This window comes from Tetrao urogallus, assembly GCF_951394365.1.
Source record: "Tetrao urogallus genome assembly, chromosome: 5".
NCBI lineage: Eukaryota > Metazoa > Chordata > Aves > Galliformes > Phasianidae > Tetrao > Tetrao urogallus.
In genome coordinates, this window is record NC_136818.1 from 51,149,085 (window position 1) to 51,167,622 (window position 18,538).

At 35.0% G+C, this 18,538-nt stretch overlaps 1 protein-coding gene across 1 annotated transcript in view; it reads right to left on the minus strand.

The window, feature by feature from the left end:
• Positions 1–18,538, minus strand: part of LOC306946366 (adhesion G protein-coupled receptor A3-like) — a gene marked incomplete at both ends in the record, with an annotated part of 255,599 nt that overhangs the window by 24,072 nt on the left and 212,989 nt on the right. The window contains 3 exons of the mRNA XM_079535384.1: positions 6,225–6,370; positions 14,000–14,123; positions 14,995–15,122. Coding sequence (XP_079391510.1) covers positions 6,225–6,370; positions 14,000–14,123; positions 14,995–15,122 — 398 coding nt within the window. The remainder of the gene's footprint in view (positions 1–6,224; positions 6,371–13,999; positions 14,124–14,994; positions 15,123–18,538) is intronic.

The window sequence follows — 18,538 nt, forward strand, 5'->3', positions numbered from 1 at the left end:
AAATACTTGCCTTCAGAACAAGTACTGTTCAAAAGATTAGCCAAATTATTAAGCCAAGCTAAAGCTTTGAGATGGCTCTTACCCTTAGTTTATCTCAATATCCCTTATAATAATCTCTTATAATCTACACATAGATTATTTTTATGTTGAATATAAATAACACTTTGACTAATACAGTTAAATTAATAACTTGAAGGAAAATATGGCTTCTCAATACCAGGGATGTTAGTAGAGCATCCTGGTGACTGTCCACAAAATATTCTGTCCTCTAAGCAAGGGATGCAATCAGGTATTTAAAATACAAATACAACATGGTATAGCCGATTTTTTGAGACTACTGCCTTGCTGTACAATGATTCATCTAAATGGTGGAAAATCTACTCAAGGGGTGGGGGGGCATTACTTCCACTTACTCCCCATTGAAAAAACTGTGGCTATTCTAATAGTTAAGACTGAAATACAGAGATCTCCACAGGGCTTGTGAGAATTTTGCATACAAACACATACAAACTATAAGGAACTGTTAAGGAAATGGCAGATAACCCTTGAGATAATCAAGCCTAAATTTAAACTTTATAAAGGTGATTTGGCATGTTCACTGCATGAAGAAAAAAAATGAGATTCCATGGGTGAAGATTAGAGGTATTAATATTTAAGTGCACAGCATACTGAAGAAAACAATGGACTGTAATTATGCTTTTCACCTAACCTCTTTCTCTCTCCGTCTCCCTCAATCATTATTTGATACAAGATGGCAAAAATTCATGAGAGCCAGTACAAATGAAAAATGCACTAGAACTTAATTGCATTTCAGAGCTACTGGTGTCAAGGGGACAAGCAATGCCTGTGTCTGTCAGGATGTAAATTAAGTCGCTTTGTATGATTCACTCTCAAGATCCAGAAAAGAGTAGGGCTGAGAACATGACATGATATGTTTGATAAACTTTACATTCAATAAAGAATCTGTTATCCTGGTCAAATTTTGATCCCCTGTTGCATTGAATGATATTATGCTGCAATAAATTATTGCCACTTGATTATAAACGCTAAGGGAAATTCTCTAAATCCTCAGAGTAACAAAGATTAATTTTTGAAGACACTTGCAACCTTGCGAATATTAGAAATCATCAGTTGTTTTTATTACAGAAGTTTCATCTGGTAAATGACTAAACATAAGATGTATTTAATCTTGATTACTGGAGTCTATGTACCATAACCTCTTTTACTATGCCAAAACATCACATGCCAATTTTCAGTGATGTAGTGAGCATTGTAGTATGCTGCTCAAATTTAGGATGAAGCCTTCTCTTTTGGTGACTTATTCAGTAAAAACTGCCATATCATCAGATTGTGATGGAAGTCACACCTTCAGCCAGGCTTTTGGGATTCACAGTTAGACAAATGTGACAGTACACTGCAGTAGATCCATTCAGGCCCATGAGTTTTCTCTAGCTTGTCAGAACCCAGACCAAGCATCTTAGTATTCATCCTGAGAAAAGCAGGCTTGTCAAGAGCCAAGCAGATGCCACAATGACTGTAGTATCATCCAAAAATCTGGAAAATCTCCTGTCAGAGACAAGAGGTTCATCACAGGATTCATTTACTCAAATCAAAGATGATTTTCCTGTACGTGAAAGCTTTCCCTTTTTGCAGTGAAAGAACTCCATGTAATTCAGTGTCACAGACTAAGATTCTTAGCTATTGTTTAGTTAGATACTACTGATTAGTGTTTTGGTAGCTGAGATAATGAGCCAGAGAGTGAAGAGCTGTTGCCATGTTTGTAGGAGTAAGTGGGAGAATGCAAGTGGAGCGTTACGATGTCTTGCACATGCATGTGATCAACTTGTAGGCTCCCCGTCACTGCTGCACCATGAACATCACTCACAAGGAAGACCCGGATTCTATTTCTGTAACTGTACACATGATGTATATAACTTGCCCATACACAAGCTCACATAGAACAGCAGAAAATCACATGTATGTATACCTGTATGTATATGCATGTATTCATTCATTACCAGACATTACAGTTCAGCCAACTATTTCAGTTATCACCTACTATTTCTAGGTCTTCTGTGCAAGTTAAAGAATAGCTTCTTTAACAGCTCTAAGACATTTCAAAGTCTGTATGTTATTTTTAATAGTCATAGTACTGAGCCCAGCATTTTGAATACAAAACAAAGGACTTACAGCCAACTCAAAAATTGCTACTACTGCTAGATATACAATTTTTCAAAGGTGCTGAAAAAGGTACTTTTCCTCTAAGCCCTACAGCTTTAGTAAGAACCTTTCAAAAAGTGTATTCAACACATTTCACAACGAGCAAGACAAAATTCGGCAGCAAAAGTGACATAACTTGTTATCCATTTTGCAGTGGATTCTGCAGCCTTATTTATGCACATTGAGCATCAAGTGTTGTTTTTTTTTCATGGCAGATATATGACACTGGACTATTTCTAATCTGATGTATGCTCTAATAGTTAACTTGCAAGATGTTCTTTGAATAAAAAGGGTGGAGGGAAATAGGAGACATTTCAGGTACACAAACCTGAAATTAAAGGTAACTTAATTATCTGTCTCCTTAACATCAGTTGGCTTATTTAGTCCTTATTTATGTTTATAATGCAATTGTGCTCAGTGTTTTTTATGATAGTAGACTAATTTTGTTCTCTTTCTGGAAAGGCATAATGTTAATAGAACCATTAAAAGACATTTTCTACCTGGTCTGTATTTCTAAGCTGTATGTGCACAAGGTATCAGATGAGAAATGCATGCATCAGCTATAAAAACAAATAGTATCTGTGCCTCAGTTTGGGCTGGTGAGAAGTTCTGTACACCACAAACAACAGCTGAATCTTGTCTGCCCTTTTCTTTGCTGGCAAAATCTGACTTCAGATGAGTCAGAACCCAGACACTACCAGGTTTCACAATTGTCCACAGGGGATGAACAGACAGAATTACATATTTCTATTAAGAATATCCAGAGAGTATGTTTTGCAGGAAGTAATTTCATTATCTGCTGAAGTGCTAGGGTTCAGCATTTAAATACACAAAATTCAATAATGCATTAATTTGATCCACCTCATTAGCATCCAGAAACATTTAGTGAAAAATGACAAAATTGTTGCAGCTGATTTCAGACTAAGTGGTAGGCCCTGAGAGTTTTAAGTTGGTAATTAATGCATAATATATATAAAATATGCTGTAAAATATATAATAAAATATACATAATGTCTCATGTTTAACATACACGATGCATCATATAATATATGATTAATACATAAAAAGAGGCAATATTCAAGATTTTATATCCACGGAGAACAAGTTTCACTTAAATTACACTGTAAAAAGATTTCATGTTTCAGCTCTGTGTTTTGAAACAGCGAAAACTAATAGGGAATCAATATTTTACATAGTAGGATACATCTTGCTGCAGCTCAAGTAAAACTAACAGGAGAAAATCAAGTGCACGTCATTCATATTACTTTAATAAATGAATAAGCAAATTGGATGGCAGAGAAACTGAGTCAACTGTTGCAAAGATATATCCTTTTCTGCTAAAAGGTAATGTCTCCTTCATATTTTGGAGATTTTGGTATGTTCAGTATTTTAGCTAGTTTTTAGAGCAGATCAAGATTCCTGAAAAAGTGTAGTATGAGCACTTTTATTATTTCTTGATAAACATCATATCACAGATTTATGAATTGATTTTTTGACAGTTGCCTCCATTTACTGACTCACAAAAAATACTCTAATGCTCCATATAACAAATGCATACACAAGGAATAGAAAAACACTCACGCATGAACCAGAAACCCAGTCTATCATATACATTCATTACCAGAAGAGGCTGAAAGAGACCAGCAAAGTGCAGCTCTTCCCAAACACATTTGTGTATTTATGTTAAACAAAACCAAATACAAGCCAGACTAGATCTACAGATATGAACAACAAGCCACCTTTCCCTTAAAAGTGCCTTGCAAACTGCACAATATGCTTTCTAGCACTGAAAGACCTGACACATAAAAGAACTTAACTCAATCTCCATTTGAATAAAATTAATTATATTGTTTTGCTAACTATTCATGCAAATGGAGATAGAAATTAACACCCACCTCCCTGAATGCCAGACCCAGACCAACTGTGCTGTTCCCTCTCTTATGTACTTGAGGTGCACTTGGTATCAAGGATGTAATCAGATTATAAACACAAGAAGAGTCCATTTAAAACATTTCTTGTATATGAGCACACTGAAATATTAGACATATTGATTTTATGGAAATATTATTCTACAAAAAAATTATGATTTTAATATTATTGAAATCAGTAAAGTTAAAATGGCCAAAAAACCCTATCATTATACCTCCAGAAGAACAACAATTACCAATTATTTAGTTTATCTTTTTCTCGCTTAAAGCAATTTTTAATTTCACATATACAATACCCATTTTCTACATGAAATGAAACTGATCCTTATTATTTTGAAGCTAGCACTAACCATTATGAAATCATATTACATATACCAGTGGCTGTGTCTCCAGGAGATATGGTGCCCAGAGTGAGAAAAATAACTGTGGAATCATTAGCTATTAAATAATTACATCACGCTTTTTACAGTCAGAAGTAGTCTTATCATCTCTACTACTAAACTTGAAGTATCTGCTATTTATGTTCACTGGCTCAGAACCTCGATGTGACTGGTACAACAAGGATTTTAATTAGAGTAATTCTTACCATAACCTGATTGCCTGTTGTTTTCCAGCTTGAACAAGATTTGAATTTGAAGAACATACACTGTGCTGGATATATGCAATGTGAAACAATTCTACATTAATAGCCACAATGCAGAATGTGAAAATTGGCAATTATTCATTTTGCCATGAGCTAGTAACTGGAAGTGTGAAATTCTCATCTGTGAAGAATGGTACAGTAAATCATGGATTAGCAAAGTCAGACACTCTCACTCAGTGAAAGTGAGTTTGTTAGGATTACACCTAACAAATCTAATATATTCTTCTATTGACTGCAAAAAAACAGGGGAACTTCACATAATTTATTCTCCAGAAATAATACATTTTAAAGATCAGGGAACTAATCAATGTTCATAAAGATTTCCCTCAACAGAGTCTGGACATCAAAGCCGTTCTCATATTCTCACCAATTTTTAACAAATTTTGACAACCTCACTCAGCCACTATAAGAACCACTTAATAAACATTTTGTGTTGAAGATAAAGTAGCTAGAATGTCTTTAGAAGTGTACACTAACAAGGATTTTTCAGCAAAGCGCTAAAGAGTATAACTAATACTTCCTGACTTTGAGTACATAAAATTGTGGTCTTTAATCTAAATTGACTATTTTTTCCATGAAATGGAAGAAAAGAGACATCTCCATAAGACAGCTGTCACGCAAACATCTAAGTCAGACGGGAGAAATCCTTGTCTGGAGGTTTCTCTCTGTATCAGACTTCCTTCGAAATCTGTGCAGGGACACACAGTAACTTGAGCAACACCTAACCTTATGATAGCTGAATCTCTCCTCTCATGTGCTTGGTAGGAAATTCCACATCATGATAGTTTTTTTTTTTTTTTTTTTTTTTTTTTTTTAAGGCAGACAGATAATTTTTCCTTGAAGCCGGGCACCAAACTAAAATTCTACAGTAGAAGCAGTCAATCTTCAATTCATGACACTGCATTACATCTGCCACACTATCAGAGACGTGTTAGTCTGCTGCATCTAGAAAGCTGACAGAGTCCAGACTTTCAGTCTCCCTGGTAATAGAATTAGATATCTATTGCGGAATGAGGAAGGTTGCTATCAGGTTACTAAGTAATCAATGTAAGTGTGAGCAAGATTTATAGCAGAAAGGATAAGGGTAAAGAAAAAGTCATTATAGAGTAGCTTTTGATGGATAAGTAATGCCTTAACCCAGAAGTAAGCCATTTTTTGTTTTTGTTCGTTTTTTTTAATCCATAGGAAAGCAACAGGAACTTGAATTGATAGAAGCACCTGATCATAGCCATTATCAGTTTTGCACATCTCCTGAGTATAGTTAACTACTGGCTCACAGTAAATATTCATATTTTTATATACTCCAAAGTGACTCAGTTCTTTATGGATTCTATTTATAGACTATAAAAATAAAGTGTACAGAAATAAAAGAGTTTCAAAGTTCATATTTTTAATAAATACTTTAAAAAAATATCATAAGTAATGGTCCATACCTGAGCAGAGGTTGTTTTGGATAAGAAGGTTGGTCACCGTTTTGGCATGACTGAGTTTTTTTTGTGACTTGCTTGTAAATATTCCTTGCTGTTACTCCAATCCATAGCATAGTAGATAGTGTAGAATAATGCAGTACTATGCCAACCTAAAACAATAGTGGACAGTTAAACAGGTCAATAATAAGTGGATCAGTAAAACAGGACTTTAAGAAGAATCTTACTACATAATTGTACAAGCAAGCAGATTTCTTTTTAATTGAATTTGTAATTGTATCTTTTTTTTTTTTTTTTTTTTTTCCTTTTTCTCTGATTCTTTCTAGCCACAGAATGAAAACACTTTAAGAAAGCAGATGGAATCTGTTACTTATCTATCATAGATAATATCTGTGATACCAGATGGTATGTTAGGAAATCAAGATGTTTAAGACATTTGTAAAGAACCTGATTAATGACAACTTTTACACCTGGATTTAAAGCGATGTAATATTTGGCTTGTGTTGAAAACTTTGTTAGCTTATCATGACAATACAGTTGAAAAAATATTGAAAGGACACCAGTACTGTTTGCTCTTATACTATTTTCTGAATTTTTTCATCAATATATTACACAATATCCAGTTTTAGTTCAATCTCACATGCATATAGCCACGGTTGACTTCTTGTAATGACCAGCTACTTGTATGGCATCAGTGCCAGTTACCTAAAAAAAGATTTTTAGATATGTTTTAAGCAAACTCTCAGATTCTTGATAGTATTATTACCATCATGTCTCTAAGACAATGGTGTGTTTAACAATGAAAGCAGAATAAAACACAAGCACCTCTAAAATACTAACATGTTTGTTATGTTAGTAATTGTTATTCATTACTATGGAAACAGTAATTGGAATTTTATCCAATCTGCAATGCTTTATTTCATCAGCTAAGTTTCCATCTGATTATATAAAATGAGGTTACCTTTGAAGCAATAACCTGACATTTTGCAGTGACAAATAAAATACTGCTATAATTGGAGACCACATAAATGTTTAAAGAATACAGAAAATTGCTAAATAAAGCTAACACAAATCTATTATAATGATTTATTTGAATCAGTGTTCATTTTTGCTCAACAAAATAATTCATCAGTAAAGAAAAAAGCACATTAATTTTGTTTATATTTCATAATATAGCATGAACTTGAATATAGCAGCAAACAGTATCAACAAAAAATCCTTGTAATTTTCTCTGAGACTTGTCTGGTACATTAGACAAGAGAGCATAAAGTCTTCGTAGCTGTTGTCGCTTGAGGTAAAAGAAGCAGAAGTAAGAGAATGAGACAACTTTGTACCATCAGCTGGCAGACATTGCCAGTTCAGTGGCTAGTGCTGCCCAAACTCAGTTCATGTGCAGCTTGCAGCATTTCAGCAGGGAATATGACTACAGGCTGGGGGAGTGAAGGAGTAAGACAGGAGGTAGAAAAGAGGGAGGAGAAGGGGAAGGTAGGAACCAGAAGAAAGAACTGGAAAAATTACTAGCGACTTGGTTCGTAACCTCTTTCTCATTTAAGCATAACACTTGTACTATGTATTCTGCACACACTACTCTACACAGTATGCCAAAGATTTGATAAGAAGATGAATAGCTGGGATGAGTTCTGTGTGAGCAGGTATCAACACACGAAATTAAGACACTGTACATGGACAAATATTCACAAATGATCAGTTGCTTGAGTGAATGAAATTCCTAGAAATAACATGATCAAACAATTCTATTGAAATTTTCAAGAGGCTACTGAATCAAATGGAAAATATTGCTATATTGCACATTAGTCACATGACCTTTCTCCATAACATGTCTGTTTTTCAGCAACTTAATTCCTCCTGATATACGGACAACTCAAGCAACATGGAAAAGAGACAGAAATCTTCAGTACTATCTTTCCAGTAGTATCTCTTTGTCTTTAAATAAACATTTCCATTTGCATTTTTTCCTTAAGGCAGAGGATATATCCTGATACTACAGTACCTCCTGATGACTGATGGATTTGCAAAACAGTGGTGACAATATGGAGACAAAACGAGCAGAAGGACACAACAAAAATGCAGAATTTGCAAGGATGCACTGAGCTTCTATACTAAAACCCAAAAGAAAAGGTATTATTTTCTCTTTATGGAGATGATTTTCTTATGTTCCAGCTTTCTGAAATAGATTTTTTTTCTTACTATCTACTAAAAATCTTTTGAAATTAAATGCTTGTCACACCACCTCAAAAATTCAGTTTCAAAGTGATGCTCTGCTTACTGCCTTTTCCTTTCCCATATCTCCACACTGGCATTCGTGACATGGAGATGCATTTCCCACATTCTAACACTGAGCTGCTCTTTCAGGCTGCTCAGACCTACACTACAAATACATAAGGTAATGGGTCAGGACACAAAAGGGGAAAACAAGACATGAAAGAAAAGGGAACAGGACAAAGTCATTTCTGTTTAATACAATCTCATTTAGCAAACATAACCCTTTGGATTATGCACTAAAAGTCCAGTTTATCTGTGTATAACTTGTTACTGAATTTATGCCTTTGCAAAGCTTGAACATGAGTCAGCAGCATACCCTGGCAGCCCAAAGGGCCAACCATACCCTGGGGTGCATCATGTCCAGCACTGCTGGCTGGGTAAATGGGTAAATGGGCTCCGCCATGGTGTGAGCAAACCTCAAAATATCATGTGCAGTTTCGGGTGACACAATGTAAGAGGGACACAAAACTATTAGAGAACATCCAAAGGAGGACAACTAAGATGGTGAAGGGTCCAGAGGGCAAGATGCGTGAGGAGCAGCAAGTCCCTTGGTTTGTTCAGCCCAGAGCAGAACAGGCTGAGGCGAGGCCTCACGGCAGCTTGCAGCTTCTCACAGGGAGCAAAGGGGCACTATGAGCTTGGCTTTTGCGTTACAGCAACAAAACACGAAGCAACAGCAGGGAGCTGTGTCAGGGAAGGGTTAGGTTGGATGTTATGATAAGGTTCTGCACCAGAGAGTGGTGGTCATGGAGCAGGCTCTCCAGATCAATGTTCATGGTGCTCAGCTGCTGGAGTTAAAGAAGCATTTGGACAGTCTCTCAGACATATGGTCTGATTATGGTGGTGGCTGTGGAGCCAGGAGTTAGACCTGATACTTACGAGTCCCTTTCATTTTGGGATACCCTATGATTCTGTGATCCTATCTTCAGTACTCGTGGAGCTTAAATTCACCACATCACATATTTCACATAAATTTTTGTGGGAAGGGCTACATTTTCCTGATGAAATAAGCAGTTATGATTGATATCATAATATTCATACGATACAGAAAGAACTGTCAGGACATAAGCATTGTAGTCAGCATTGCACCTAACACTGTTTGATAACTGCAGCTATTATGCTGAAAACGATGTTTCCTTGGACTCTATCCTCAGAACTCATATTTGGGAATAAGCATCAAGCTACCAAATAGAAAACTGCAGTTTCTACAGCAAGAAGATGCTGCCTTCAGTAAGAAGATGTGCTCCTTCAATAAATCTCACTACTTCATAAATAACAAGTTCCACAAGGTGCAGTTACCATGGTAGTGATCAGTATACACATTTATGCCATACATCTTGGCGCAAAAACTCTCTTCAGCAGATCTAACCTGCGCACAATTTCTGTTCCCCTCTACTTTTAAAATTTTATTTCTTTTTTAATTAGCATTATTTTCATTTTATTTCAGCTCAGACTGTTCTTCAACCAGTTCTATGTGGACTAGCATTCTGAGTAAACTACTAATTCTACAGAGTGTTTTCAGTTAAATGAAGGGATTAACAAATTTCTCTATAGTTTCCTACACCACAGGATGTATTTCATGATTATAAATCACTCAGCTGTAGAAGAAACTCCTGCTCTCTTCCAAAGTAGAAAATTTATAGCAAGGAGTTGAGATCCAGAATTGAGGTAGGTCTCATCAGGAAAAGACCAAGAAGTAGAATTTTCAGCATGCACATCTATGTCCACAGCATGCAAAGTCTTTAAGTGTCATGAGTTGCTGCTGGTAAAGTTTCTAGCCACTGACAGTCTTATTTGCATATATAACTAGCATGGTTCCTCTTGCAGCAACACTAAGCAGAGCAGAGCCCAAGACCTATCAAAAGCCTGTAATTTGCATTCTTCTATATAAATTAAGATGCCCTGACAAATTTCATCATGGTACATTATTTTCACATCCATCCTTTAAAAAAAACAAAAACAAAACAAAAACAAAAAAATGAACAAAAACTAACCAGAGTATAAATAACTACTGTTTTTCTGCTCCTTCAATAATATTCAATAATATGCTCCTTCAATAATATTTTAGCTTTATACCCCAACCTCCAACACATGATGCAGCTCTTAGCTCTAGGATCTCCATAGTTTAACAGGATTCAAATGCTGTTAAATTAGTAGGTCATTGAATGATCATGTTACCTTCTGTCTGGACGCAAATATGAAAAACATAAACCAATATGATTTTGTCCCACTTTTCTCTCTCCTGAGTCTTGTGCTCTTGTGTCTCTAAATCTATTCTTCATGCTTTGACACATGGGGTGGGGCTGATCATTTCAATCCCTTGCGGCCACAGCCTCACGGTTATAATGCTCTATATGAAAATAGAGGCCATAAAACTGAAATCTTTCAGACTGAGGGTACAGAACTAATGCCTTCCACACCACAGGGAGTGATGCAGCTACAGTTGTGTTCCTGCCATCTCATTCTGAACAGGAAAGGAGCAAGTGTCCTTCTGCTCTTTGAAAGAATGCTGAGAGCCTAGCCCAGGAAGATGCAAATGGCTGACTACATCCTCCACTGGCTGACTCAAGCACCATTCTGTCTGGCGTACAGTCTCTGAATCATCTCATTATTCTGTTCCAAATGTAACATTTACCTTACTTAAATGATTTTGGAATAATCTCAAAAATCTGAACTCTATATCAACTGCCATCACTCAGTGGCACTCAGAGTCAAATTCAAACAGTCTGTAGATAGAACCTAATTCACATAGGAAATCTGTAAAGAAGCAATCAGCTCTTTCAGATTGACACTCAGTTTTCTTTTTAAAAGATTTGTAAAGACTGCATAGCAAACATACAAGAATTGACACTGACTAGAAAATCACCTCTGAAATAGGCATGCAGGTTTAAAAGTCAGTTTCACATTTTTAGATTCCAGATAGTTCAATTTTTTTGCCTTCAAAGAGATATGAAGGTTCTTCCAGATATTTACGAGAGACAATGGATCTTTTCCCATAGTATTAATTCTTTATGAGTAAAACTAGCCTGGGCCACATAATTTAGAGGGAAAAGGCAACAAGTTATTTTGGAATCACCCTTTTTTGTTAATTTTGAAGGAATAATAACTCATTTATCTCAAACATTTATTCATTATTATCGCTATACTTCATTGTTTCCATGCAATCTGCAAAGTAAATAACCAGACAATGATTGTAACAACAGATGGTCATTTGTGATCATGTAATTGCATGACCATAGCTGCCCTACAAACTAATGTGCTACCCTCACTTTCAAACTGCAGATAAAGAGAATGGTAAATGATATTTCAATTTGATAGAACTTACAGATTAATTACAACACAGTTTACCAGATGTTGTGAGATATTTCTCTCAGAATAATTTCCTGGGCAACTGTGTTACTTAAATGAAAACTATGTAATATTTATGTGTATGTTTTGCAAATGAAATTTTATAGGTGCTTGCACATTTTCAGATACTGTATACTGATGGTTATGCACAAGTATACACAAGAGGTTTCCAAAGCATCTCACTAAAAATTAGAGTAATAACTCTTTAACTAGTTATACAAGTTTTGTTAATAGAAATTATTGGACTTATATTAAAATAGTGTAAATATTAAAAGCAATAGGTTTAAATACTTAATATAAGTTATATACTGCCTACCATAGTAAAATATAATCGTTTTAAAAATTAGTTTTAGAAAAGATACATTTCATAGCACATAGAAACAGAAGTTGGAGTAAAACACCTCCTTCCTTTAGTTTTTTGCATCTTATTTTCTTCTAATTTCCCTGTATAATTAGGTCATCTTGTGCTGCCAGTATCAGAGCAATAACTTGGACAAGCTTCTGAAGCGAGTTTGTGTATCTGTCTGAAGACTTCTAGCATTTTCTACTGACAGGACAACAGAAGAACAAAATATTATTTTGGAAAGAATGGTGTTAAAATTCTTCATTAGCCTGTTATTAATATACAAAATGTTCAACCAGCTTTTAAACTAAATTATATTTAAGACCTCACTGGAACTTGTAGATTGTACTGCAATAAGTGCGGGTATAATACTGTCTATACTTGCATCTAGCAATAGTTGTGAAAACACTGCTTTAAAATTTCATAAAAACATAACACAACAAAATTTTAATTTAAAGTTGCCTAGTTATGTTCTTTATATGCTCTCCTTAGACAGGAACAATTCCAAGAAAGATATTTCAAGTAGGCTTGCTGTTTATTATTCCTTGTAACTATTCAATTTGAACTTTATATCTCAATCAAGTGTTCAGTTGAAATAGGTAAAAATTGTAAGATTTTTTACACACAAATACAGAACAGCAATTTACACTCTGTTTTTTTCAATAACCTGGCTAAGAACTGGCTTGAGTGCTTAAATGATTAATGCTATGATTTTCATTAACAACATAAATATTACAAAGCAAAAATAAGTATATTTGTTTTGAAATTCCAAGCATGGACATTCTCCCAAGCCAAGAGAATAATTCATTTTAGCTAACAAAAGCGAACTGAGCCACTGATGTCAGGGAAGGTTTATAATGGGACAAAAAAAAATTATTTTCTGAAAGCTCAAACTCCATAACATTATTCTGGTTTTAATTATATGGAAATATTGTGACAGCAGTAGGCTGAATCAGTTCCTCCATGCATAAAAGAAGGAGAATATACATATGCTAATTTAAAAAAAAAAACTCAGGTAGCAGAAATATAGGACATTTAAGGAATGGAAAATACATCTATCTCAGTTAACATTTAGCAAAGATTATTGCTATCACAGATGTTTCTGCTGAAATCCTTCTCAAGCCACAGGGCGTAGCCGTCAGGTGAGAAAAAGAGCAAACATGAACTGAAGCAGATGAGTATGGGGGCCATCGCTGCTGTTGTCTGGCAAATCTTACTCTTATATCCAATTCAAGCCAATCAAAACTGGACTAATAACAGGCAAAATACCTAGGAGAATGCTGGCTTAGCAAAATGCTTTAGTATAGCTGCAAACCAACAGTGTTCATGAGATCTGGAACACTTCTACTAAACCCAAAAGAAAGAAATATTAAAAATAAAGCAATACTGCAACAAGCTCTCATCAGGCTTTAAGCAGGATAACTGAAATAACTCCTGTACAGACTCAGTCCCTATGTTCACAGCAACTGAAGTCATGCCCATTCTATGCATCTCATGACACTATACCTCTGGAAAGGACAGGTCAAGAGATATGAAATAGTCCAACAGTGCAAACAAAATCACAAGATTACTGTGCTTTGTCACCTTATCTTGAGCTGTAACTACAAGATGTGATCGTACCAGAAATACTGGGCTATTTAGGAAACATCTAGGGCCAAACTCAGCCAAATTGCTCAATAATGATTTACTCTGAAGATCTTAAGATCCAGAAACAGTGTATGAAAAGAAAGAGAACTATCAATATTATGTTAAAAGATAGTTTCAAATTTCCATTCTTTTAGTAAGAATTACTAAGGAAGATACTTACAGCTTGACATATAATTGGGTATTTAATGCGATTGATTCCACCAGCAAAAACAGCAAAGGTAAGAGCAGTATGGAAACAAAAGTTGAGAAGCATGTGCCATCCTTTTCTACTTATTCGGATTGTACTGTTGAAAAATAACATTTAAAGATGAAAAAAAAAGAAAGCATACCTATTATGAAAATTAAACTTTGGAAAAATGATTAGTGTGATAGAATTAAATTTGCTGATTGAATACTTATTCAGCAATATCCCATTAGAATTGTCTGATTTATATAGCACTGAGGTCAATAATGGAGGATGTAAAAAGGTTCCTACTGACTTAAAGGTTCCTCCATGAAATCGAACATCAAAAGAAGAGTGATAAAAGCAAAAGGTTTATTGCATAACTTCAGATATGCATAACTTTAACAAGACATCTCTAAAGGAATAAATGCAAGCTGAAGATCAGAAGTCATTGCATTAAGTTCACTTATTTAATATTTAGCAGCTGCTACAGTACAATACATTCCTACTCTCTTTTTAAATTGCTAATGTTCTTTAACAGAAGTACGTAGTTAAAATGGCATTTCTAAAAATCTTTTATATAAAGAAAAATGCAAAAATTTTCTAAAATCAAGATTTATAAGTCAAAGTAAGTTTCTTTCAACCAATGACAATTGCCAAATATTTCAACAAAATGTCTCAGACCCCAGTGCCCTCACAACAGCTGTGTGCCAGACAGCAATTTGACAGTGCATGTGGCTTTATATGGAATTGTCAAGTTAGAAACCTTAAGAACTGTACTCAGACATTTAGACATACATCTCAGGAAAGATACACCTTGGTAAAGGTTGAAGCAACCTTTCTTTTCTTTGTGATTTCTCTTGTCTAAATCACGCACTACCATCCAGCAACAATTCAGATCATTTTTCCTTTCAGTGAGGGTTAGAAAAATTGCAGTATCTCAGCATAACTCTGATCGTTCTAACGTAAGCGCTTTAAAATGGAATTCTTACCTGTGATGGACAATGTAGGTGATAATGGAAGCAAACAGGCACAATAACATAACTGCAGTACATGCATATACCACAGGGTGCAGAAACTCCCCTGGGTACTGGGGAAAAGACAGCACTGTCTTAAAATCCTACAGAGAAAACAAAATGATTTAACATTGTTAGGCATGTGTGAAACTCTGAGACTTCATTTCAATATGTCCTGTCATTTCTAGCTGCTTCCTCTCTAGAGCAGGAAAATAAGATGATGAACTTTTTATGCAGATACAGTTCATGAATTTACAATGACATCACACTGCTCCTTCCTCATCTGCATACACTTTGCAAGAGAAAAATTAACCTTTTTGTACAAGCAGACATATCTTAATTAAAAAAATAAAAAAAAAAAACAAAAAATATACAGGATATTACATCTTTCCAGTTTTAGCAATATCTGTTCCTTCAGATAACAAGAACTTCATGCATGTATTTTGCTAGGGTATTAAGTACAAAACATCAAATTACCATAAAGTTTCTAAATGGCATACACACAATTTCGTAAGAACTGTAAGAAGGAAATGGAAGACCCGAGAATACACCCAAAGTATTGACTGAGCAGCTTCTGTACCCTAATTCAAATATACACTTCTATATTCCCAGTAGATACAACTCCCTCTAACTCAGTGAGCCTCGTATTTAGTTGCAAATACTCTGCGCCTGTATCAATTTGAAAACAGTTTGACAGCTGTATTAACAGGAAAGTAAAGATCCATGTGTTCCTTCTTGAGCTGCTAGTGCCTACTGACAATTCTTCACGAAAAAAGTAATGGAAAACATTAGTACCTTTATAACATCGATCATATCATATTTCCATTCTAATGTACCAGATCTCACAAGTAAGAAATGATGGAAAACTAGATCTGCACGTAGGATGGATGGAACCAAAAGAAAATTGCTGCACTATGAATCATTGTAGAATGGCCTGGGTTGAAAAGGACCACAATGACCATCTAGATGTACTGTTTTCTACATTCATATTAACATTCCTGAGTACATATAATTATTAAGTCAGGGGACAAGGTACAGTGCTGTTTACCTCTCTAGTAGTCATTATTTTTCATTACAGTAGCTTTTAAGTTCCTAAAAGTGATTGTACCAGTTTCTCCAGATGTGTATTAATTTCAGACATAAACAGAGCAGCTTACAGCATATATAAACAAGACTGTCAAAATGAACAAATAACATAAACAAGATGATTAGTAGGCATTGTAACATCCTTCCACCACAGAATACCACAGTACTCCTTCAGGTATTGTGTGTCTCTTAGTTTGAACCCATCAGTTAAATTTGCAGTCACTTGTCGTACTCATAAATACACTCACAGCCCTGCCTGGTACATTCGCACTCAATGTCAGTAATGGAATCATCTGTCACATAGGTATTCTCACACTGTCTCCTAATGTTTCTTGCTACTCTTCCCTCAACTACCACTGTTAGAGAAGAGACAAAGAACTCTCCATTTGGTGATTTTGCCTGCAGAAGAATAAAAAACAATCAGCATCTTTAAGCTAATTTCATTTAAAAATATTTATTTATTATCTCTTTTCTAATCTTGCACAATTAAGCAGTAAAAATTTTGGGTGTCATAATGTGTTATTGCAAACATAGAGTAGCCTTTTCAAGGATTTTGCACGTAGAAAACTGATTTCATTATAAATATAACAAATTCAACTTGTCTGTTTTTTAACAATAATTAAATCTTATGGATCTGTCTAACTCCCTTGAGCAATCCTCTGGGGAAAAACAGCATTCAGAATACAAAGTTTTTTGGATTTTTTTAAACACTCTATGCAAAGCAGCATTATTGTACATTATGTTTTAAAAAGACAAATTTGCCCATTTTACTGAGCTCCTCATAGTCTGCATCTCTTTTACCCCATACCACAAAGAATGGAAGATTCCTTAAGACAATAGAAAACAAGAGCAAACAGAAAGAAAAAGCATGAGTCAGAGGCCCATTTTGTTATAAAGTTAAGGCATCTTGAAGAATATAAACCTGGATTTTTGTTCCCAGTGCCAGCTACCTATGTATTTTACCACAGAAAAATATGTGTTATTCAGAGTAATTTAGTAAAAAGCAGATGTAACCAAAGGAGAAAAGAGTAAAATATTGCTCTTATGAATATATTCGCTCCAAGACTTTGTACAAAAGATTGGCACATTCAAGAATATTCTGAGAAAGACCAGTAATCTTTTGGGGGAGTTGGTTTCAGTATCATCCAGCAGGGTTACACGTGCCGGTTAGTTCAGAAGTACGTGCCAACTGAGGATTTCAGTGAAGAGTGTGTGCCTCTTTGTCAGGTCTCTGGCTGGCAGCAGAGCTTGGAAACCTAGGTCTTTATGCCAGGAAGCATTTACATACATGCAGAGGAATCTCATTCCAGCAAATTTTGAGGATGTACCACACTAAATATTCATTTCATGTCTAGCTGGTAAACTTTCTGGATCTCTTTCATAATCTTCAGTGGTTAAAGTCACCTCAAATCTCTTCTGGAGATGTAGATGCTTACACACAAAAATTTTTTAAATTTGATTTTTAAAACTCTCTCTTTGCAAGCAGCCTGATTTTTCAGAGTAATGAACCACTTTTCCACAGCCTGTTATGAGAAAACCTTGTGTTTTCTGGGGGTTGGATGGAAAATTATGTCCATCTTCCAAATAACATCTCTGCAACACTTCCCTGACTCAACAGTTAATTTCTCAAAAGACTTACGCTATTTAACTGGGAATTTAACAGGCTATTTAATCCTGAAATATGAAAGTTTAAAATACTGTTTTCAGAACTGAACTTCATCAACAGGCAAAAGAAATTCCGCAACTGTCTCCAGTCACACTGAAAATACTGAAAATAAAGTTTTTGAGGCACTGCGATCTTTCTAACTTGGAGAGATTTAAAAGATTCAGGAAATGCTTGTAAAACAAAGAGAAAAATCCTTTAACTTCTTTGCACAATCTCTTTGCCTGCTTTTCACTTTCGCATTCACACAGCATTTCAAAGGTTTGCTTTCAGAATAGTTTCAAATATCTTCTGACTTTGTCAGTTTGATCTCCTCAACCCTAATTATCTCAAATAGCCATTCACTGAGTGTTGCAAAAACACACAATGAGAAAATTAAAAAAAAAGATAACCCACCTAATGTTGTTTGAAATAAGTACATTCGACAATGAAGGAAAGGAATTTATGATTTTATGTTTGTTCAACCTATCTCCAGGTTTACAGTTAAAAAACGCTAATAATAATAATCCATTTTATCTTAATTGAGAAGTAGTGTTACATGTTACATAGGTTTAAGAATTTTGCTAGTGTTTATTTGTCAGATTTGAGAAAATTACTATTGACAAAGCAGTCTTGTCAGGGGAAAAGGATATGTTGTACACAATTACAGTAATACCCATCACTATTGAGTTGCCATTCTGTTCTAAGAAAAATGAAAGGAAGAACAAAGGACGTTTGTCAAAACAAATTTAGCAGATTTTGAAGTTCAGTGTTGCTGTTAGATATTTTTGT